Source organism: Leptodactylus fuscus, chromosome 4 (genome assembly GCF_031893055.1).
Source record: "Leptodactylus fuscus isolate aLepFus1 chromosome 4, aLepFus1.hap2, whole genome shotgun sequence".
NCBI lineage: Eukaryota > Metazoa > Chordata > Amphibia > Anura > Leptodactylidae > Leptodactylus > Leptodactylus fuscus.
In genome coordinates this window covers 175503749-175527596 of record NC_134268.1, presented here as the reverse complement: position 1 = coordinate 175527596, position 23848 = coordinate 175503749, and the positions used below count along the sequence as shown (strand labels likewise).

The 23848-nt window shown below is 39.9% G+C and overlaps 1 protein-coding gene across 2 annotated transcripts in view; it reads right to left on the bottom strand.

Moving 5' to 3' along the window:
• The window catches only part of COLQ (collagen like tail subunit of asymmetric acetylcholinesterase), an 89583-nt gene that overhangs the window by 62805 nt on the left and 2930 nt on the right, over positions 1–23848 (bottom strand). For both annotated transcript variants that reach the window (XM_075271455.1, XM_075271456.1), the window contains exon 2: positions 2690–2805. In XM_075271455.1, the coding sequence (XP_075127556.1) occupies positions 2690–2805 (116 nt within the window). The remainder of the gene's footprint in view (positions 1–2689; positions 2806–23848) is intronic.

Sequence of the window (23848 nt, the reverse complement as noted above, 5' to 3'; positions counted from 1 at the left end):
ATTGAGATTGCATCTTGGCAGCTTTATTATAATATGATTTTTACAAGTAATTTAATATTTATTTTTCTGTTCTTAGCACTTGCTGAGTAGTACAAAGTATGCCTCCATATGTAACTAAAGCCATAATTATTATGTATAGTACACTCTACACATGCTATGCTCACATAAAGCACTGCTAAGGAAAGACTTTAGTGACAGCTTTTTAATAGAAGTAAACAAAATCCCCCTAGACATTAAAAAAAAATAAAAAATCCTGAAATCGTAGTTCGTCTAATTTGAGGCCCACTATAACGTCCTGGATTGATCCCTACTAGAGATGAGCGAACAGTGTTCTATCGAACACATGTTCGATCGGATATCAGGGTGTTCGCCATGTTCGAATCGAATCGAACACCACGTGGTAAAGTGCGCCAAAATTCGATTCCCCTCCCACCTTCCCTGGCGCCTTTTTTGCACCAATAACAGCGCAGGGGAGGTGGGACAGGAACTACGACACTGGGGGCATTGAAAAAAATTGGAAAAAGTCATTGGCTGCCGAAATCAGGTGACCTCCATTTTAGACGAATAGTGGATTTCAAATCCGGGTCATATGAGAATGTGAACTTTGTGACTATGAGACAGGGATAGCTGTACAGGCAGGGATAGCTAGGGATAACCTTTATTTAGGGGGGAATGTTATTAAAAATAACTTTTTGGGGCTCTATCGGGTGTGTAATTGTGATTTTTGTGAGATAAACTTTTTCCCATAGGGATGCATTGGCCAGCGCTGATTGGCCGAATTCCGTACTCTGGCCAATCAGTGCTGGCCAATGCATTCTATTAGCTTGATGAAGCAGAGTGTGCACAAGGGTTCAAGCGCACCCTCGGCTCTGATGTAGCAGAGCCGAGGCTGCACAAGGGTTCAAGCGCACCCTCGGCTCTGATGTAGGAGAGCCGAGGGTGCACTTGAACCCTTGTGCACCCTCAGCTCTGCTACATCAGAGCCGAGGGTGCGCTTGAACCCTTGTGCACACTCTGCTTCATCAAGCTAATAGAATGCATTGGCCAGCGCTGATTGGCCAATGTATTCTATTAGCCTGATGAAGTAGAGCTGAATGTGTGTGCTAAGCACACACATTCAGCTCTACTTCATCGGGCTAATAGAATGCATTGGCCAGCGCTGATTGGCCAGAGTACGGAACTCGACCAATCAGCGCTGGCTCTGCTGGAGGAGGCGGAGTCTAAGATCGCTCCACACCAGTCTCCATTCAGGTCCGACCTTAGACTCCGCCTCCTCCGGCAGAGCCAGCGCTGATTGGCCGAATTCCGTACTCTGGCCAATCAGCACTGGCTAATGCATTGTATTGGCTTGATGAAGCAGTGCTGAATGTGTGTGCTTAGCACACACATTCAGCTCTACTTCATCGGGCTAATAGAATGCATTGGCCAGCGCTGATTGGCCGAATTCCGTACTCTGGCCAATCAGCACTGGCTAATGCATTGTATTGGCTTGATGAAGCAGTGCTGAATGTGTGTGCTTAGCACACACATTCAGCTCTACTTCATCGGGCTAATAGAATGCATTGGCCAATCAGCGCTGGCCAATGCATTCTATTAGCGTGAACTGAGTTTGCACAGGGGTTCTAGTGCACCCTCGGCTCTGCTACATCAGATTGCTACATCTGATGTAGCAGTGCCGAGTGTGCATCAGATGTGTAGTTGAGCAAAACTGACTCAGCACTGCTAAGTCTGCATTCGCATAGGAATGCATTGGCCAGCCTTCGGCCAATCAGCGCTGGCTCTGCCGGAGGAGGCGGAGTCTAAGGTCGGACCTGAATGGAGACTGGTGTGGAGCGATCTTAGACTCCGCCTCCTCCAGCAGAGCCAGCGCTGATTGGCCGAATTCCGTACTCTGGCCAATCAGCACTGGCTAATGCATTGTATTGGCTTGATGAAGCAGTGCTGAATGTGTGTGCTTAGCACACACATTCAGCTCTACTTCATCGGGCTAATAGAATGCATTGGCCAATCAGCGCTGGCCAATGCATTCTATTAGCGTGAACTGAGTTTGCACAGGGGTTCTAGTGCACCCTCGGCTCTGCTACATCAGATTGCTACATCTGATGTAGCAGTGCCGAGTGTGCATCAGATGTGTAGTTGAGCAAAACTGACTCAGCACTGCTAAGTCTGCATTCGCATAGGAATGCATTGGCCAGCCTTCGGCCAATCAGCGCTGGCTCTGCCGGAGGAGGCGGAGTCTAAGGTCGGACCTGAATGGAGACTGGTGTGGAGCTATCTTAGACTCCGCCTCCTCCAGCAGAGCCAGCGCTGATTGGTCGAGTTCCGTACTCTGGCCAATCAGCACTGGCCAATGCATTTCTATGGGGAAAAGTTAGCTTGCGAAAATCGCAAACTGACAGGGATTTCCATGAAATAAAGTGACTTTTATGCCCCCAGACATGCTTCCCCTGCTGTCCCAGTGTCATTCCAGGGTGTTGGTATCATTTCCTGGGGTGTCATAGTGGACTTGGTGACCCTCCAGACACGAATTTGGGTTTCCCCCTTAACGAGTTTATGTTCCCCATAGACTATAATGGGGTTCGAAACCCATTCGAACACTCAAACAGTGAGCGGCTGTTCGAATCGAATTTCGAACCTCGAACATTTTAGTGTTCGCTCATCTCTAATCCCTACTAGTCTAGGTACTTACTGTGCTTCTGCGTTCTCTGAAGAAAGGCGGTGGAGGGAAAATTGGTGGAGGTGGAGGCGTTAAGAGACAACATGCTCCATTGCTAGTTCGCTTCTTCTGGTCTAAAGAAGTAAAAGCTGTCAAAAGAAATTTGAAAATGAGTCACAAAAATTGTTTTTGCATTTCGCTAAATTAAATATGCAAATAAACTTTTCCAATACTTTGGGACATAGAATTTATTCTACCTCCTTATGCAATTATTCTCTATGTTTTGAGCAGAGCTTTCAGAAATGTAGGACATAAACATGATGCAAAGATAATTTAAGCAATAAATTCTACCAATTAAAGTATATATGGCGTATACATTTAAAGGTGACTTTCTAATTTTAAATGAAAGAACACAGATTTACTTCCAAACAATACAAATCTTCTAGTAGCACAAATCTAATAGAAAAGTAACAGAAAAACTAAAGCTAAGCACTTTAGGGCAGATTTACTAATTAAAATGCACCAGCTGAAACTGAGGCACAATTGTAGTACACATGTCAGATACCACACTCATGAACGTGTTGTGCGTCACTAGTGTGGCTTAGGGGTGGTTCACATTTGCATCAGTATTCCGTTCGGAAAGTCTGCTTGAGGACCCCCTGAATGGAATACCGAACGCATTGACAAGCGGTGAGCGATGACAGCACACAGACCCCATAGACTATAATGGGGTCTTTGTGTTTTCGGCATGGTGTCCACACACCTTTCTATATACAGTAAGACCTCACAGCTCACAGTGCATGTCACAGCAAATGAGAATCATGAGGTCAAAAGAACTGCCCAAGGATCTCAGGGACACAACTGTGGCAAGGCACAGATCTGGCCAAGGTTACAAAAGAATTTCTGCAGCACTCAAGGTTCCTAAGAGCACAGTGGCCTCCATAATCCTTAAATGGAAGAAGTTTGGGATGACCACAGCTCTTCCTAGACCTGACCATCCAGCCAAACTGAGCAACTGTGAGAGAAGAGCCTTAGTGAGGGAGGTAAAGAAGAATCCAAAGATCACTGTGGCTGAACTCCAACGATGCAATAGGAAGATGGGAGAAAGTTCCACAAAGTCAAATATCACTACAGTTCTTCACCAGTGGCAGAGTGGCCAGAAGGAAGCCTCTCCTCAGTGCAAGACATATGTGAGCCCACATAGAGTTTGCCAAAAAGCACATGAAGGACTTTCAGACTTTGAGAAATAAGATTCTGTGGTCTATTGAGACGTAGATTGAACTTTTTGGGGTTCTAATTCTAAGTGGTATGTGTGGAGAAAACCAGGCACTGCTGATCACCTGCCCAATACAATCCCAACAGAAAAATATGGTGGTGGCTGCATCATGGTATGGGGATGTTTTTCAGCTGCAGGGACAGGACAACCGGTTACAATTGAAGGAAAGATGAATGCGGCCAACTACAGAGATATCCTGGAAGAAAACCTCTTCCTGAGTGCTCTTGACCTCAGACTGGGCCAAAGGTTCACCTTCCAACAAGACGTTGACCATAAGCACAGCTAAAATAACAAAGGAGTAGCTTCGGAACAACACTGTGACCATTCTTGACTGGCCAGCCAAAGCCCTGACCTAAACCCAATTGAGCATCTCTGGAGAGACCTGAAAATGGCTGTCTACCAATGTTCAACATCCAACTGGAGAGGATCTGCAAGGAAGAATGGCAGAGGATTCCCAAATCCAGATGTGAAAAACATGTTGCATCATTTACAAGAATACTCATGGCTGTACTAGCTCAAAAGGGTGAGAATACTTAATACTGAGCAAAGGGTCTGAATACTTACTGTATGTGATATTTCAGTTTTTCTTTTTTAATAAGTTTGCAAAAATATCTACATTTCTGGGTTTTATCTGTCAAGATGGAGCGGAGTGTATATTAATGAGAAATAAAATGAACTTTTCTGATTTTAGCAAATGGCTGCAATGAAACAAAAAGTGAAAAATTTATAGGGGTCTGAATACTTTCCGTACCCACTGTAACAGAATAAGATGAATCCTATGTACCACTGCTGAGCGTGATACGCTGGGAGTTCGCCATTGCGATGCAATATGAATGAGGGTAGCGATGGAAATATATTGTACTAGGCAAAAAACCTTGTTCTTGTCTCCATTGGGCCTATTCACTAATAGAAGAATATCTATGCCAAAAGGCATGCACTAGAGGGTAAGTCCTCCATATATGCTACATATTATCTAAGTCATTGCAGCCTCAAAAGCCTCTGACACATGTGGGTAGACTCTGTGGAGCAATTTTAGAGATGCCTCATTTAGTAAAACGTGATGGCTGTCCCCATGATACAGTGTTACAACAATGATCCCATCTAGCCAAGGACAGAGTATACCCTAAATCAGTTTCCCAATTCTGTAAAGCCCTAAATTTAACATCAGGGATGGGGAGTGTTAAAAGATAGCATATAAAAGAAAAATAGTACCCCTACCAAATGGATCATCCATGCAGTTTCCTTTGAACAGTGGAGCTAAAGCAAGAGGAATGTAGAGGGAGGCCCCTAAGAAAATGAAATATCTAAAGGGAATGGTTATAGTGATAGTCTCTGGAGCAGAGGGGCATAGTTCCATCAGAATAGGGAGGATCTATGATGGGTCAAATTAACTCCAAAATATGTCAGATAATGATCACATTTCTGAAAGCCGCAATCCAGTACAATCTGATCCTGGTCAGCTACTGGGGTGTTAATAAACAATGCCTCGGACTTATCAGTGTTTACATTAAAATCTGAGATTCGTTTAAAGGAGCCAAGTAAATTAAACTAATTAGGCATGCTAACCTGTGGATTAATGGTCATTAAGAGGATATTATCCGTTAATAAGCTACGTTTATATGAGTGAGACCCTGCCTCAAAATCCTTAATATCCTCATGAAACTGAAGTGCTTCAGCTAATGGTTCCATTGCCAGAGCAAACACGGCCGGGGAAAGGGACAGCCCTGGTGATTTCGATTGGTGCAGGGGATGTAGTGGGAACTGTTTCCATTCAAACAGTTATGAGACACCCCACGAAGAAACCCCCATATGCCTAGATATGTTTCATGATGGTTACCTACTGCAGTGCCAGAACTAGACACTGTTTAGTGCTTATCTTGGAAGCAGAATGCAGCCATGTATAGTCAGAGAAGTTCAAATGTCTTTCAGTCATCAATACCTGAACTCGTGTCACAAGTCCGTATTATATTTTTATGCATCAAATTTTAGTTGGTATGCAAGGAATTTCTCCAACATAGTTTCCCTGGTTGCTTCAGCTTACAGTCTGTTCTAGCGTCTAGACACTTGAAGGGGTATTCCCACGTCGCATACTCACCAGTCTTCACTGCTGTAAAATCTTCTTTCTTCCTGGTTTCTTGCATCATTTGGTGGGCGGGGTTTCACATGCAAGCTGCCGTTTAGCTCTGCCCCCAAATTAGCATGTAGCTCCGCCCACCGCATAGCGTGATCCTATAGAGCGGCTGAAGGGCCTGTGATGTCATCACAGGTCCTTAAACAACACTATATGCACAATATTGGACCATGAAGTACACAACTCCATTCTGTGTTACATACAGAGACTGCCTGTCTCTGTCATAATGAACACAATTGAATTAGCTAACCTGATAACTGGGAGAACAGAAGACGTTCAGAAATTAAAGCAGCTCCTCTCCCCTATCTGAGTGCAGGACCTAGGTCACGTGGTGTAGACACAGGAATAGCTAGATACACAGGCTCACTCCCTGCACTTAGCCCCTCCTCCCTCCCCCCTGACAGCAGGCACATACATCACTTGACTTTTGAGCAGATAAGTCAAGGGCTGTGTCAACAATGAATTGAATAAAGCAAGATAGTGGACAAACAAAGCAGTTTTGCTGTCCACTTATCTAGGAAAAGTCTTATATCCACATTAACAAGCAATATAGATAAGATCCTTGTGATGGGACAACCCCTTTAAGAGCCATTAGGTAATGTAAGAAAGCTAGTGGAAAAAGTGCTGGGGTCTCCTATGGCAACTGACCCCAATTTAAGCTGCTTTTCTATGGCATGTATCTTTATTTTTTCTTAGTCATTATTGCATTGGCTACATAAATAAGAGTTTTATAGTATACAAAAGACAAAAGGTAAAAAGACATTGGGGCAATTCCCTATATTGTTTATGCCAGTCAAAGATTTGCAACAATTTAACACTGCTTGCGCCCAAAATAATCACAATTTGTGTTTTTGCGCTACCTATCGTCACTTTCAGTAAGTGGGCATGGCGAGTTATCACTTACACCACATTCATCATCCTCTAATCCACTTTTGTAGTGTAAATGATGGCAAACTCTTATATGTATGGTAGAGTTTATTCACACACTAGCTTCTGCCCGTGACTTCGTCTGCATGTTGTTGGCGTCGATCATCCGCCTGCATCGGTGTTTCATCAGTTCTCAAGCTGGCCTGCCGCTGAACTTTTTCCTTGCACCGTTCCTTGATCCCTCATAGATCTGAGTCTATTGAGGGATCCTTGAAAATGGGTATAAATAGGATATAATCTATTTTTTTTGACAGTGAGAAAACTGGCATGAGTTATATCATAAACCTGCATGCATTAGAATTACTAAGAGGCCTGAGACTCTTTATGGCATGTTGTATATCTGTTGTGGCATCAATTAAGACTGGCATAACAATCACTAGTCTTGATAAATTCCCCCCAGTGAGTACAACATATATTGAAGATGTTCTCCTGGTAGTGGTGATAGAGACTAAAAGGTCTGGAAAACTTCCTCCATTGCAAAATTAATAGATGCAAACAAAGGGTCAAAAGGTGGACATGCCTCCTATCTGATGTGAAGTCAATTGCAATGGCTTTTGTGACTGAAAATCAATAACCAGTATGTTTTTTTTATCCAACTGTCAATACATCCATCTAGCATAATGCTATGTACAATGCTTATCCTATTAATGTTAACTTCATTATGTTACGTATCCACTTAATACAAAGAAGTTTTCAATTTAAAAATGAAATTCATATTATAATACGCTAGTCACTACTGTAACTAAAAAAGCATGCAGAAACCATCAAACCTTCAATAAAAACCCAACAGAAAAGCACCCTGTGAACCCAGTCTTGTGGTTTTGACTAGACTTGTTTTCCTGTCCTCAATATCTTGTCTACTGACTTTCTAGACCTCTACCTGACCTATGCTCACAACTATACTCTGCAAGCCTCACTCTTGGCTCCTCTGACCACTCCAGTGATATGGGTAATTCTAGATTTTTTTAAATTGAAGTAAATTAGAATTTAGGTAGGGGAGGGAGTTTAGTTTAGGGGTTAATTCTCCGTTTATCCTGGACAACCCCTTTAAGATTATTTAGAATTTCTAGTGAATGGGTTTTCAGGATTTGGTCAATGAATCTCAGAATTGCGTTATTTTCAATCATTTTTAGTTACAATGCTGGATTAATTGTTCTCGTCTTTGTTTGTTTACAGTAAGGACCTGATACTTTCACTGACTTTCTCATTAAACACTGGCGCATTCATGTACCCTGCACCAGCTGTCCTGAAGGCTTGTCTTCAATTCAAGTGACTCATTGGCTTATATGAACACTGATTGACTGGCTGAACCATTCTGAGGAGCGGCTGCTGACATAACATCACAGGTGTCTTTCCTACTTGGGAGCAGATCAAAACTAATAATAAACAAGCTGGGTGATACACATTACGTACTTAATACCAACACTACTTCAGTGCTTCCATTCATTATTTTCCCACACTCCCTTGGACATCCTGTTTGTATTAATTTCCCTATGTCCTTACTGGAGTGAGTGAATTCAGAAAGTATTCTTGGTATAAAACAGTTCAGCAGAAGTACAGAACTTAAAAAAGCTGTTTTTTAAAAAAAAATAGTATCACTTCCTATGTACAAAGAAAAGCAGTGCGCAAAGAGCCTGCAGTCAGCACGTGGTGTCCCTATGGTTTCCATATAGAAAAATTTTAGATACCACATGGTATTATACTACCCCGTAGTAGCAATGTTTATAGGGGGAAGTACTTCCTAAATATAGCAATAAAAACCCATCACAAAAAAATCCGTACATTTATGAAGTGGAGGCATACAAAAATGGATACTGTGGCCATAGAATTCCACAGGTGCAATACTACAGATCCACAAAAAGATCTGTAATACTACATAAAATCCTATTGGAATAATTGTTTGTATTTATGCTCCAAAATTCTGAGAACCCACAAAGAATAATATCACATATCTAGGCCATCTCTATTGCAACTAGAAAGTCTTCTGCTTCTAGGCACTAACAACACTAATATAACCTTAGGGTCAGTGCACACAGAGTTTTTTTGCCGCTGATTTTGAGGCATAGAGTTCTATTGGGATTCTTATTTTGGAGGCTGATTTTGAGGCGGATTCAGCGTCAAAATCAGCACCAAAAAACTCTGTGTGCACTGACCCTAAGGGAGCCTTCACACGGAGTTTACGCTCCGCTCATTCTGAACGTAAACTCGTTCAGAGTGAATGGCGAAAAAACCTGATCCCATTGTTACACGCGTATCACATTGAAAGGAATAGGTAAAAAAGCCTCCCATTGATTTCAATGGGTAGCGTGCATATGCCGGCATCCATTGAAGTCAATAGGATCTGTTTTTTACGCCGCTCACTCTGAACGAGTTTACGTTCAGAATGAGCGGAGCATAAACACCGTGTGAAGGCTCCCTAACTGACACAGTATTTGAAGAATGTGGAATGAACTGTAACTTCACGTCAAGAATATATCCACAAATACTGAAGAACACAGGAAAATGTGTAACCAAAAATCCACATCAAATCTTGCAAATTTTAATTTAGTTTTTTTTTTGTCACTTTCCTATTAGAAAAAATTTTTGACGTAAAATTACATTAAAAAAAAAAAAAAAAAGCAGAGGTGATTATTATTGATAATTTATCTGGACTTTGTGGACTGAACAGATTTGTGGGTACAGATTTGATTTTCCAAATGGAAAATGGGGAATTCTGTAGTAAATCCATAATCAATCCATAACTTGACATGCTGAGGCTTTTAAAATCTACATGGCAGGTCAATTTCTGTGCAAAAAAAAATCTGTATTGTGTAGATTTGTTCAAAATTCATCTATTTTGTAGCTATTGCATTCTTTTGTAGATCTTCTGGCTCCTAGATATTTTTTATTAGTCTGCAAGGATGAGCCATCTTTATTTTAAAAGTGCAGCACTGATGGAGGCCCTCATAGTAGTTACAGGCGAGCTATGGTAAACTGTGTTTATTTTTCACTTCTCTGATCCCCCTTCCTCTCTTTTAAGAGAGGGCTTGCAATGGAACACGCCGCTATGCACTTTTTTAGTGTGGCATGTCCTCACTTTTTTGCACATGGATAAAAGATGGCATGATTTCAGGATTAAAAAAAAAAAAAAAAAAAAAGAGAGAAAGAGAGGAGGCATGAATCAGCATGGTAAGCAATGAATGCTACATGTGCGGGCGCTGTAGAAGGCTATTATCTTACATGTGGGGGCATGGCTGTGGCGCCATTCTACTGAGTGTGCGGGATATTAAACTACGTATGGGAATACTGATGGGGCATAGCACTCAGTGTGGGTGCACTGATTGGACCATTATGCTACATGTGGGTGTACTGAGGGACAATTATACTACATGTGGGTGCACTGAGGAACCATTATACTACATGTGGGTGCACTGAGGGACCATTATACTACATGTGGGTGCACTGAGGGACCATTATACTACATGTGGGGCACTGAGGGGGCCATAACATAACTGTTAATGAAGGCTCCAAACAAAGCTTTTTTTGGTTAACTTTTATAAGAGACTGCTACTCTGGGGGTACTTAGTTAGAACATTTTCTAACTAGGGGGATACTTTGCTTAAAAAGGTAAGAAGCATTGCCTTAGAGGGCTTAACATGTAATCATTGGTTCCTTGTGCAATATATTGCAGTACTTCTGTATTGAAATATGTTGTGGTTTTACTGGTGTTCTGTTACAGGTTGCCTAATGCAATAACAGGCCTGCGAGCCTTCAATAGGTTCCTATCTGTTATGACAACCAAACAGCTCCCCACGTAAACTTGACGGGGTCACCAATCAGTAAGAGAAAGGCCAGATGGCCAAAATACAATCCTCTAAGTGCTGCAGTTTCAATTGGCTGTGGCATCTAAGGGGTTAATAACTGTGATTGAGATGATAACCAATTTTGACTGTTACTGGAAGATGTCAGCTGCATAACACAGCCGGCATCCAAACAATATTATACTGACTACACTCCAGAGCATTCCACTTGTGCACCCCAAATGTATGTTTAATGGTCGTGAAGAGGTTAAATATTCACGGTGGTTTCAACAAACCTTGCATAAGCTATTAGCAATGGCGTAACTAAAGGCTCAAGGGCTCTTGTGCAACAGTCCTGCTTGAGTCACCTATAGCAATTATTTCCCCATTTGTACTGTGCTCCCCTCACAGAATCCATCCTTGACTCTGTTTTGGCCATTTGCTCCCTTTGGCATGAAAAGATAATTTTTTTTTCTCCTTTTGCCAGTGGAAGTAAACTTACAATGCACTTATGGACCCCCAGTGTCAGGTGAGACCAATGTGAACCGTTCAGGTTATGCCAGTACATATGGGCCCCCTAAGGATCCTGGGCCTGGATACTATTGCACTCTCTGCACCCTCTCAAGTTACCCTCCGGGCTATTAGTACATGTGAATATAAGAAACTTTTACATATATTTTATGAGAGAAAAATGATTACTTTAACTCTTATGAGTCTGTTATACTCCCCAAAATCTTTCCTATTAAACTGATTTTCACTCTGAAATCTCTGTTCTAACTGACTTAACACAGACATGCATAAGACTACACATGTCTACAGAAGTCCCACATAGATTGTCGTTGGGAGGCAGGGACTCCTAGCAGTTCATGGTGTGAACCGGTCGTGTGAATGAGGGGCTTAAACTATATTCACAAACATTATCCCACTATTGTGCTGTGAACTGTGACAACAATGTATATCAAAGTCATAAGAATTCCATATTCTAAAACTGCTGCCGAATATGGGTCATTATAATGGGTGGCAGCACCTGTAGTATTATATGAATCCGGCATATAAAAGAGTAGTAAGTGAAGGGGAACAGTATGAGGTTATTTTCTTCTATTTTGTGGGGTCAATTTTTACTTAAAAGTGTAAGAATTTTTAAGGATAGAAATAAACATGTATATTCTTATAACAGTTAAAACAGCAAATTTTTGTCGATAAATGCTATATTATGGAGTGTCTTTAGGTTTATCATTGGCCGTGTGAGGTTTAATCACACATTTATTGCCTATCCTGAGGTTAGATGATAAATGTTGTTTATGGGAATTTTTTCTTTAAACTGAAGCCCCATGTTACAGAAATGCAGCTTTTGTGGTTGAAAATTTTGCAGGTTTTTTTTTTTTTTTAGCCCAAGAGTGGATTGTGCAGAAAGTAGAAGTATAAGAGCTTCCTATATACTTCTCATTCCCTTTGTAGCCATTCTTGCCTTTGTCTCAAAAAATGCAGAAAAATCTGCAACTTGGGGTCACAACCTTAAGGACAAGCTCGTTCCAATCCAATTACCATACACTATGTACTGTATATTTTCAGCTAAAAGTACTAAGTTGTGCAGGAACAAAACATATTAAAAAGGGAAATGGCCACACCGTTTGTCAATGTAGTCAAACATTTCCAGGAGGAATAACTGAGGAACAGTACGCTGCAGAATTCTAAGTATAAAAATATTTTCCAAAATTGGTGTCCTGTGGGGATTGCAAGTATATACAAAATCAAACATGCCAGGACAGAGATCCTCCTTAATAAATAATGGACCATTTAGAAACGAAAATGTAAATTTTTAGCGTGAAGTGTCAAAATGTCACATTATTTGAAATTCACACCATTTGACTTAATGGGAAATAATAATTTAGGCGATATTACAAAATGCCCTATGACAAATGGAATGTCTTCTTAATATATTCTGAATACTAAGTAGCATTTGTTAGCAGCTGCTATGTGCAAAAAGTGCAAAATAGCACATTCTCTCAATTATCCGGCATAGAGAATTACATGGGACACAAAATGCCCCCGTTAAGTGGTGTATGGTATGATGTTATACACTGAAAACTGAATTATTACAAGTCACTTCATGCAGTATATTAGCTGGCTTACCAGTAAGTGTGTTTCATGAGAGTGTATAAAGTTACAGATTTCAACTACAGCTTAATTCGACAAGGCTGCATTTTCTGATTTTCCACTGGCTGGATACATATCCTAATAAGACGGTGAAAAGATGCTTTATTTAAGGAAACCATCAATTCTCGTATTTTTCAACCAAGAGGTCACTTCGTGGTAAATATTATAGAATAATATCATCAGACTGGAGGTAACATATCTATATAATTACTTATTATGTGTTTTCATTGTGTTACTGTACAATTCAGTGTTTGCTGAATGTTTCTTATAAATTAGAAAAACTTCACTACAACAAAAAAAATAACTTGAAAAACAATCTATAAATTGTATCATTTTTATTTGCAAATAACTAGTATATCCCATGTATGGAATAGGAATTAATAACATAATGTAGCATCAAGTATTACAGCCAATAGTTCCTACAAGTTTTGTGGATAAAAGATAAAAGTAGGTCATAGTAATGCTGCGGACTCATCTTCAATCAGGAATCTTGACAAGCTTAAATGTACAATACTAGTACAGATTAAATGGATTGAATGATATATTTATAGTGTTCTAGTCTGAAGTGTAATTTTTGCATACATTTTATATAAATGTAGCTCTGCATTTTCCTTCTTGGTTCTATAGGTAGAATCTGAATGGAACTAGGCAGGCAAAATGAGCTTGTCACCTATGACCCATCACATAAAGATGGATAGAAATAGGACAATAAATATACAACTATCAAACTTCCATTAGGCTTTACACACACACACACAGGTATTCTTGTCATACTTTTTGAGCTTCTGGGAAAAAAAACCAAAACATGAATAAGTAGAAACACTACAAAATTCCAATGTTTCTAACAAGTTTATCACGTTTCTACTATCTTCCCCCAAATATCTGACTTGTGTTTTTTTTCACCAAAAAATATGAGGAAATACATTGTTTTTTTTGTAGGAAAACTCTTCATTATTACTACCGATAGGCTGAGGCCCCACATTATGGAGAACCTCCTTTTTTATATATATATATTTTGCGATACTGTTTTGGCTACAAAAGAAAGGTAAAATATAAAGAAAGCCGCTTGTACCCCTCGCTCCACTCCTGGCTATGTCTCAAAAAAAAAAACCGCCTCAAACTCTTCAACAAAAAAGTAACTGTTCTATAATGTGGGGCCTTTGACTTAAATGGTTGTTTACACTGAAAAAGCTAAAATTCTTTATTTTTTGAGGTGAAGATCTACAAGCTATGACAAATATCGTATTTCCTTCAGCAGGTCAGGAAACCGCTCTATGAAGACTTCCTCGGGTAAAAAACCCATTAAAGAAATTACCAGATCAGAATATTCTGTATGAAGAAAGTATATTATAATTCCAGCACACACTATATTTGGACAATTTCTCCTTCGTAACAAATACCTTGATGGGACAATCAGTTTATATATTTAATTTAGTGGTATTTATACTTAATATCTTACTAAGGAACTCTACAGATCATGTTCTTTATAGACTTATATGAGTATTTCTATATATTATATATACTTACTGTATGTACTACATAATATCCAATACCTTCTATTTATTTGACTATATATATGTATAATATACACATACCATTAGCACGTTTTGCATAAAGTACGTTTTAAATCCAATAATTTGTTTTTATACGTGTGTATGTATGTATAATATACGTGTACAGAGAGTACTTTACATACTACATGTCATCTAATATATGCTAGCAGAAAAAGGAACCCATTGAAGTCAATGGGAGGCTTTTTATCAGCACTGAATCTGACGTGGATTCCACACCAAATTCAGCACCATTTTCCTCCATGTGAATGTACACTTACTGGATCATGCAAGGTCTCTAACCCCAATCTTCACCTTCCCGTCTTCCTCTTTCCCCACTTTTTATGTGTTGAGTTTGTGTTGTTAGTCATTCATGTACTGTATGTCCATGTTGGAATAGCTGGTTTTCAGCTTTCTTGCTGCTAGATGTAGCATTTACACTGTATTGTTTTCATTTTTCTGTTACTGTTCCTCCATTCCAATTACCTTGCTTTTGTACAATATAAAAACTTCCAAAAAAATTACAATTAAAGAAAAACTAAGAAAATCTTATACATACATATATATATATATATATATATATTATTTTTTTTAATGCAAATTGCCATCAAGTTATATTACCATATGTCTCACACATTAGTCTACCCTTCACCTATCATCGTAGTTTCTGCTATGATTAACCCTTAAGTACTATTATGGTGTCTATTATAATGCTATGTGTATAATAGTGGTGTATGATAGACACCATGAGAGTACTTAAGGGTTAATAATAACTTTATATTTAAAAACAACTACTCATCAAATACATACCTTTCTTATTGTAGCTATAGCTAAGCTCACACTATTATGAAGAGTCTGTTTGTCATAGTTTGGAAAGTGACATTTTTGGCAAACATATAAAAGCATCTGCCCTTACATACCCCTATAGCCATCTGCCACTGACTTACCATAAAAATGTATACTCTCTATACTCTTGTATACTATTCTTTAGATAACATAGAATAGCATAGTATAGATGACAACATAACAGTTAAAAAAGCAAGATACATACAGAATCATGCCAGGCGTAGGCTAAAATAATATTCTATTTTCAAACTTTTGATATTAGTATTGTACAGTATATATTTGCATGCATTTTTATTAGTTATATAAATGATGTAAAATTTACCTACTACTACTTTGAACAAAGATTTTCTTCTTCAGTGTTGCTTTCACTCAAAATAAGAAATTTAATGTAAAATAATTGTGTTTCCATGGTTGTTATTTTCAGATTTTTGGATTATTTTTTCCTGATTTAATGAAGCTTGCATATTAAAGATCCCTTCTAACCAGCAATATTTTATGAAAAATAGTTTCACCATTTTGACAACACTTTTTACTTTATTTATCTTTTGCCCTTCTCTTAACTGTTACAACAGTAAAAATGTTTTTTTCCTTGCAATAACTGACAATATTCTTCCTTTATCACACATTATATATTATTATTATTATTATTATTGTAATATTATTATATACTATTATCGTCCAAATGATTTCTGAATATTTTTGGATATTTGTGAATTAAAAATATGTTGCACAATACAACCGGAAGCTTTCCCAAACTCTTGGCCGTCTTTCTCTTCGGTCACATGCAGTGAAATATTTGGAATACATGAGAGTATTTCTCCGCGAGATGTTTATCCGCCCTTCCTAGTTACTGTCTTGTGACCCTGTAACACCTATACAGTATTTGTTTGCATCTGTTGCCATGGAAAGACATGTGATGACATAAATAAAAGGTGTTCTAAGGCCACTCATTTTCAAGCATAATTGGAAATAATCCAAATGTATTTTTGTAACTCATGGAAAAACAAGTCATCACTCAAGAATGGACTCACTATTAGATGTGATTAACTTAATGCTTTACAAGATTGCTGTATTTTCCTTTCACAAATGTGTTACTTGTTTTATAGAGGGACAGCTGGTGGAAATGAAATGCATTGACAAGCGGGTTCAAGTTTAAGAGCAAACACTCACTAGCAGGCTGGTTATATCTAGGAAAGTTAAACACTTAACATTATGCAAATACATCCGCAATGCTTTGCAGAAGTGGGTTGAGGGGACGATGGAGGCAAATGCCCGCTTTCCTCATGTTACGTCCGCACCCGTTCGAACTTGTGAACCATCCTCTGGCTGCATTGTACATCGCAAGAGGCTTGTCTGGCTACGATTCCTTGCTCTAAGTTGTTCTTGTATTGTCTGAACACTGTCCTATTCCCTCACCTCTGTAATTGATTTTCCACCACAACCATCTCCTTCACCTTGCTTTCCCTCTGCTCCTCTGATAGTTAGCCTTACCTTTGTGATTGACAGCCGATCTACCAATCGAGTCTAGGGTGGGTTCTGACCTTTGGCTTTCCTTGTTACTACTCTTTTGGATTGCAATTTGGTATTGTTTGTCTCTCTGGTATGACCTCGGCTTGCTGACTCTGCTTCTGTGTTGTTTTGTCTTGTCCTCTTCTGTGTAAACACTTATCCAGAGAAGGGACTGTCACCCAGTTGACCTCTACCGCCTAGGGTAATTGAGGCAAGTAGGTAGGGACAGGGGCTGGGTCAAGTTTAGAACTCACTTTTTCTGTCATTCTCTTCCTTCCTGGATTCAGCAGCAGCCACTGGGCCATTGCTTAACAGGCAATTCCTCAACACCTCATATGTGTAGTGTCCCACATGAACACTTCACGTAGTAAGATGTTACTAAATATTTGGACTGAATATACGAAGTGAATTTCTACTTTGTGATTTTTGAGGATTAGAATAGCATTTGATTTCTGTTGCATCATCACTGTAAATGGGAGTGGTAGTGGCAGTTAATACCAGGGACATTGAGCTATGCTGTACCACACCATTGGGCCCCAGAAGCTTGCAGAAAGTAATCTTACTTCTAAAGAGAATATTTCCATTGCTATTCAAAGGCTAAAAAAACAACTTTATTTCCACAATAGTGGCTACAAGAAAGGACCAAGTTAACACCCAGGAAAGGGGACTTGGAGCCAAAGTTGTCCTAATTTTGCCATGGTGGAGAGGAATAAAGGACTAGAGGAGGAAGTGAGGAGCAGATGCCACTCTGTATTGTAGAGTCCTAAGTGGATGCTGAATTTCTAAGTAACTGTGTCTCTATGTTGAGTGACTAGAAGATTGCTTAAAGGGGTCTTTCCATCTCAGTTTATCTCGTGCTTGACTTGGATTTTAGCTCATGCGAGTAGCATACTCTGAGGTAAAGAGTGTGTATACCTCGAAAAAATATCAAAGCACAGAAGGAGAGACAGAATGTACGACACACTGTGTGTGCTGTGACAAATGTATCCCCACCTACTTCCATTTTGACTCTGCCCATCCATTTCTATTTGTGCCCCCAACACATTATAACACCCCCACAGTTTATCTAACATGATATGCCCCACATTATAGTGTCCCCACCAATTGCCCCCACAGTATGAAGTCGCTGTCCCGGATCACCCACAGTTTAGTGTCCCCCTCCAGTTGCACTCACAATTTAATGCCTTCCTCAAATTGCTCCCACAGATTAATGTCCCTTTCCAGCTGCCCCCACAGTTTAATAAACCCCTCCTGCTAACTCCACAGTTTAATGTATCTTCTTCAGCTGTCCTCACAGTTTGTTTGTCTTTCATAGTCTTTAATACATCTCTATTGCGCAGGCACCCAGCTTGAGCAATAGAGACGTAGATTTGGTTTCAGAACTAAGCCAAAACTCTGGCTCTATTGTGCATACACATGCCAACGTCAATGAAGGCGAAGGAAGCCTAGACAGGAAGAAGGTGGGTAAGTATGATGGAGTGGATTGGGGGGGAATAGTAGTAACAATACGTTTTTGGAAATGGATTATCCCAATCTGAAAATGTCCCAGGGGTGGTTACACGACTGCCCCAGGGATATGGGTAAATAAACATTTTTGATTAATTATGTAATTTAGAAAGTAGGCGAAGGGATAGTGTAGGGTTTTATCATTATCCCGGACAACCCCTTTAAGCTACAAGTTTAAATATGATGCTGAAGATAGGAATACTTCTTTATGTAAAGTGAGCAGTGAGAAATGTCTGTTAAATCACCACAGGTCTCCTGCATCTTTAACAGCAAGTCACATTCAGGGCACCCCAACCAGCATCAGCCAGAAGATCCACAAAGAGGTGTGCCCTAAGGAACTACTATCACCATGCTCTTGATCAGTGTGCCCCCTTTATCATTGGGCAATCCTAAGGTATGTGAGAGGTTTGTGTGAAAGCCACTGTGACCACTTTGAAGAAAAAGCCACCATCTTTGGCGTTCTCTATATTAAACCTCGATACAATTCGGGTCGGGTCCTTGTCCTTTTACTGAATGGTATCAGAAGCCCCAAAGGGACTGCTGAAGCCTGTGATAGGGCCTCAATGGTCATGTGGGGCACGCCGACATCATAAAGCTTGAGTATTCAGATAAATGGAACTGATTTTCATTCACAGAATTTCCGCAACAAAATTTTCCATGAGTGAAGGAACCCTTAATAAGACATTATTACATCATGTTGATGGCATGTGATCGCTAGAGCCAATATTTGGCCTCATTGCTGAGGCCAGTGATGAGCTGAAATGGTCATGTGCTTTCGGTGTAATCACTGCACCAAACACTGACCCGGAGCAGAATAGACTGAATGGCAGCAAATTCAAAAGGTAATTACCAATGTGCTGCTTTTTTGTCACAGGTGTTGCTATGTTTTTTTGATCCCTAGACTGTAGTAGATTGAGAAGAAGTGATAAATTAAGTGCTTGGATTATATTTCCTGTTTCTTTTAAAGTCACTCCGTGGTTTGGCTAAAAAAAAAACTGTGTCAAAAACTACAACCGAAAAAAACACAGATTTTCCACAATTTGTTGCCTCAGTCATAAAGGTGTTTTCCAGGACTTTTATACTGATGAGCTATGCTTAGGAATGGTCATCAATATGTGGTCAATGGGGGTCTGGCACCCAGAACCCACACAGATCAGCTGGTTGCAGAGACGGCTCCATTTACTTCTATGGGACAATATACTCGGATATCTCTCTCAGTACCATAGAAGTGAATGTTGCACTGCTTCGATTCACACAGAATGCAGCCGAACCAACAGTCAGACCTGATGTGTGTAGGTGATAATAATGGAGATGCCCTGTCAAACAATTTGTTTTAAGTATGTAACATACGATTGTGTTAAATACAGCATAGATGATGTGGAACAAAATATTATCTGTAGCAGCTTACTATAGCTTTTACAAGTGCATAGGAGACTCCATTTTTTCCTTTTTTTTTTCTTATACTTCAAAAGTGTTGGAAAAAAAGGTTCAAAGCTTGATAAGGTTTTTAATAAGCTCCACTCCACTGGTTCTGGTGCAACTGGAATATTCTCTCTAGCCCCTACTGTTCCTGAACAATCAATGCAGTTTTATTACCTGATATGATAATTAGGCTCTGTACTGTCAGGTGGCCGGTTTTGGTCTGAAGCAAATATTCTGGGACCACCCACCTTACAGTAGAAACCCAAATTAGCATATCAGGCACCAAAACTACCTGTTCCTCCTCACACGGAGGAAAATGGTGAGGAACTTTCCATGCTGAAAAAAGCCTTCCATTGAATTCAATGGGTTCTGCTAGCTTTTTTCTCCACTAGTAGAATTTTCCGCTAGTGGAACATTCCACTAGTGGAAAAAAAAGCTATCAGAACTCATTGAAATCAATGGGAGGCTTTTTTTCCACGTGGAAAATTCCACACCAAATTCCTCACCATTTTCCTCCGTGTGAATGGACCCTAAAACAGACATCAGTTCATTCAGCCATCTTGCTTCGTATACTCCATGTTTAACCCTTGTATAAACTTTCTTCTCACGTAGAGATAGGATTTTCTGACAATGTTGATGAGTGCAGTTTATCATCAGAACCTCTTGTTATGAGTCCTTGAGAATGTTTCTACACTCCCCATTTCTGGGAGGACATGGTGAGAAGAGCTAGGCCTCATTAGAAATGTTATATCAAAACATCCTCAGGGTCTACTGCCTATAATGAGTAGAATGATCTCATGTTTTCAAGTGTTCAAGATGGCTGACACGGATATTCATGTGATAACTCATGGGCACACGTCCTCGTCATAGGTAAACGCCCATTTTATTCTCTGACCAATTATAATACATATTCTTCTGTGATGTATATTGTGAAGCTTAAGCTGGCATAAAGCCATTATTTTCCTTTATAATCTTTATCCTTGCTTGCAATAATCTGAGATCTACTTTGGAAACAGAACTGCATGTGCCTGTGTCTTTGTATATCTCCCGAGCGCTCAATACTTCACCACATTTACCTTTAATTTGGCACCTCACAGCATACCTGGAGATTGGAATAGTCGGGGTGTTCCCTCGATGATGCTTAGGCCCAAACATTTACAGATGTAACAGAGTTAACCTAAATTTCTGCAATTGGTTACCCTGCTGCAGCATGATATCTTATCACAGATGATAACTAAAAACATTGACTAAATAATGAATATGGGAAGAATATGCAAATCTGTCTTCCATGATGTAATTAGGAAGACGGTGCCTCAGTCATGCAGCCCAATAGAGGGCGCTCACTTTAACATCATGCTCGACCTTCCCAGAGGCCTTTGCTGCAATGAAATGATGTGGGATTTTACCAAGTACAGTCTCTCAGCCGAGGACAGCTGTTTCGATCTGATTGGATCTCTTCAGCCCGGCGCAGAGAAGACTGACATAGAATTATATTCTAAGATCCCAAATAGAGCTGCCTATAGAAACATCTGAAAAAAGCTATGTTTACATCACTCTAAGAGCCCTGTGTTGTAGGTATGTCTCTACAGGGTCTGTCAACGTATATATCTGCAAAAGAAGGGTGCTGTGTACCCCAATGTACAGGCCTATGTTTCTGATAGGCTCCCATTGTAACTCATGATATCATTATTATTTTTTACTGTATATTTTACAGGCATACTGACAGATACCCACTTAATGGAGACCAACAAGGTTGTCCAATTCACTTTTAGTGATGATCTAAAAAGTAGGTCATCAATAAGAGATCAATGAAAGTTTGCCCTAGCACAGCATAGATGACATCCTCACTGCACAGAACAGGCGGACATAGGCGAATAGGGAAAACTGGTGCAAAGGCAGCTCTGGTGGCGGGAAAACCATAGAGAGTAGTTGCTGCAGGAGGCGTCTTGGAAAACCTGAGAGCCAAATGCAGCTCCCTGAAACTGTGACTCAGCCTGGTGCTGATGGTTTCCTCACTTTTGGACCCCTGCTGATCAGCTGATTAAAAGAGCCACAGTGGTTGCAGGAGTGCAGTTATCTCTTCAAAAACACCATGTGTTTTATAGTGGCCGTTGTGCTATGAAACAGACAATGGGCAATGTAAACAGTGAAAAAATCACAGCACTCATATGAGCACTGTGGTCCCTTTAAACAACTGGTCGGTGGGGTCCTAGTGCTGGACCCCCAAGTGAGTTGGACAACCCCTTTAACCTCTGTTGTGTGTATGGAGCCCTACTGTACATATGGTGCATACAGTGGGAGATTTTCCTGGCATATGTGCTAAAGGTAGGTTCCTAACATGATGTGAACATAGATTTATCAATGTCTTTATGTTATTACTCATGTTTGTTTCCACTCTGTAGTGATTTTAATCATTATTATAAAATACTTGTTTAGCAACACACAGAATATCTTGACTATGAGCGCTCATGCAGATGCCAATTATCTCCTTCTTCTGCAGCTGCCACAAATTAGGATCTGCAGTGTACGAGCTCTGAAAAATCTCCTTAGCTGCCAAAACTGTAGCAGTGGCATTGTAAGTATTTATTTATATTTCATTTAAAAGGGCTGTCCATGAGTAGATATTGATGAGCAATCCTTTGGACAGTTCAACAAGATCAGATCAGTAGGGGTCCAACACCCAGAATGCCCCACGCCGCTGATATCTGTACAATGTATGAAACTAGAAGCGGACAACTCTGTACACTGTATAGTGTTGTGCCAATGCAGCAAAGCTCCTATTAAACTGAATAGAAGCGGAGTTGCGGAAATGTGGCATGACCACAACACAACTGAATTGCCGGCTTTTGGCTCCCTACACTGAGCAGATATCAGTGGATCGGTGTTGGACCTCTACTGATCTGATACTAATGACGTATTCTTAGGATAAGCCACTGATAGCTGCTTGTGAACAACCCATAGAACTATGATTATAGATAATTCACTTCTGGATTTAATAGTTTTATCAGCACAGAGCGGAGCTGAACATTAGAGAAAACTTTACTCATCAGGACAAGTATACTCATGCCCTGCAGCACTCTACTGTACGCTCTGCTAATATATCCTGGTTATCACCTAACATATAATCGTGCCTATAACTGCACAATACATGTCTGCATTCCATCATATGCACAATTGATCACGATGTTAAACCACATTGCAAGGTTTGAAGAGCTACTGAGTTGCTCTTACAAGACATTTTTCTAAAAACCTGAACTCCTTGGCTTAACGTACCGACGGCCTCGTAAATCTGTATGCTGTATCACTGAAGTATACTACTCCTATCAGCTTTCGTGTTAGAATACCCGTCACACCTTGCTTCTCCTCCCTCCCTTCACCCTCACCTTCCATTTCTCTACTGTTGTATCACTGCACCACATAGCTGACCACTAGTAGTTTGGGTTCACTTCTTTGCTGATCTCCTTGAATTTCCCCATATTATTTTGTAATTCCATATATGTGCATCGATGCTATGTGTGTCAGTCACCCTTTCATAGGTGCACATTTATGAATACTCATTTACTCAATACTACCAATAAAATACATCTGCAAATAGTCTTACACTATTAAACCAAGGACATAATGTGAATAGCCTGCAATATTGAAGATCAGATTATTTAATGTTGTTGCCAAGGACATACGTGCAATAAGGAGGGGTCATTGCTACTCTTCACTGCTGCAAGAGAGGGGTTGAGCCAGGGCAAAAAGAACAGGGTCATCTCCTATTAGAATTACAATAAGACTCTGCAAAATATCCTCCCCTTGGTGCAGAAATGGATTTCTGTACTTTATGTCATCATTCTCCTAGGCCCTTTTTGGAAATATATGTTTGGAGCTAGTTCAAAATGTCAGTATTTCTCTACAGAATTGATGCAAGACTCTGTATATTAAGTGACTGTATAAGGTGCAGCCCAATCTGACAACAGCATAGGATGAAAGATGAGCTTGGTGACATAGAAACTAGAGAAAATAATTGAAAGCCAGTTTGTACAAAGATGGAGAATTTGCACAAAAAGTGTGCCATATTTATCAAGTGTTTTAAACACTTTT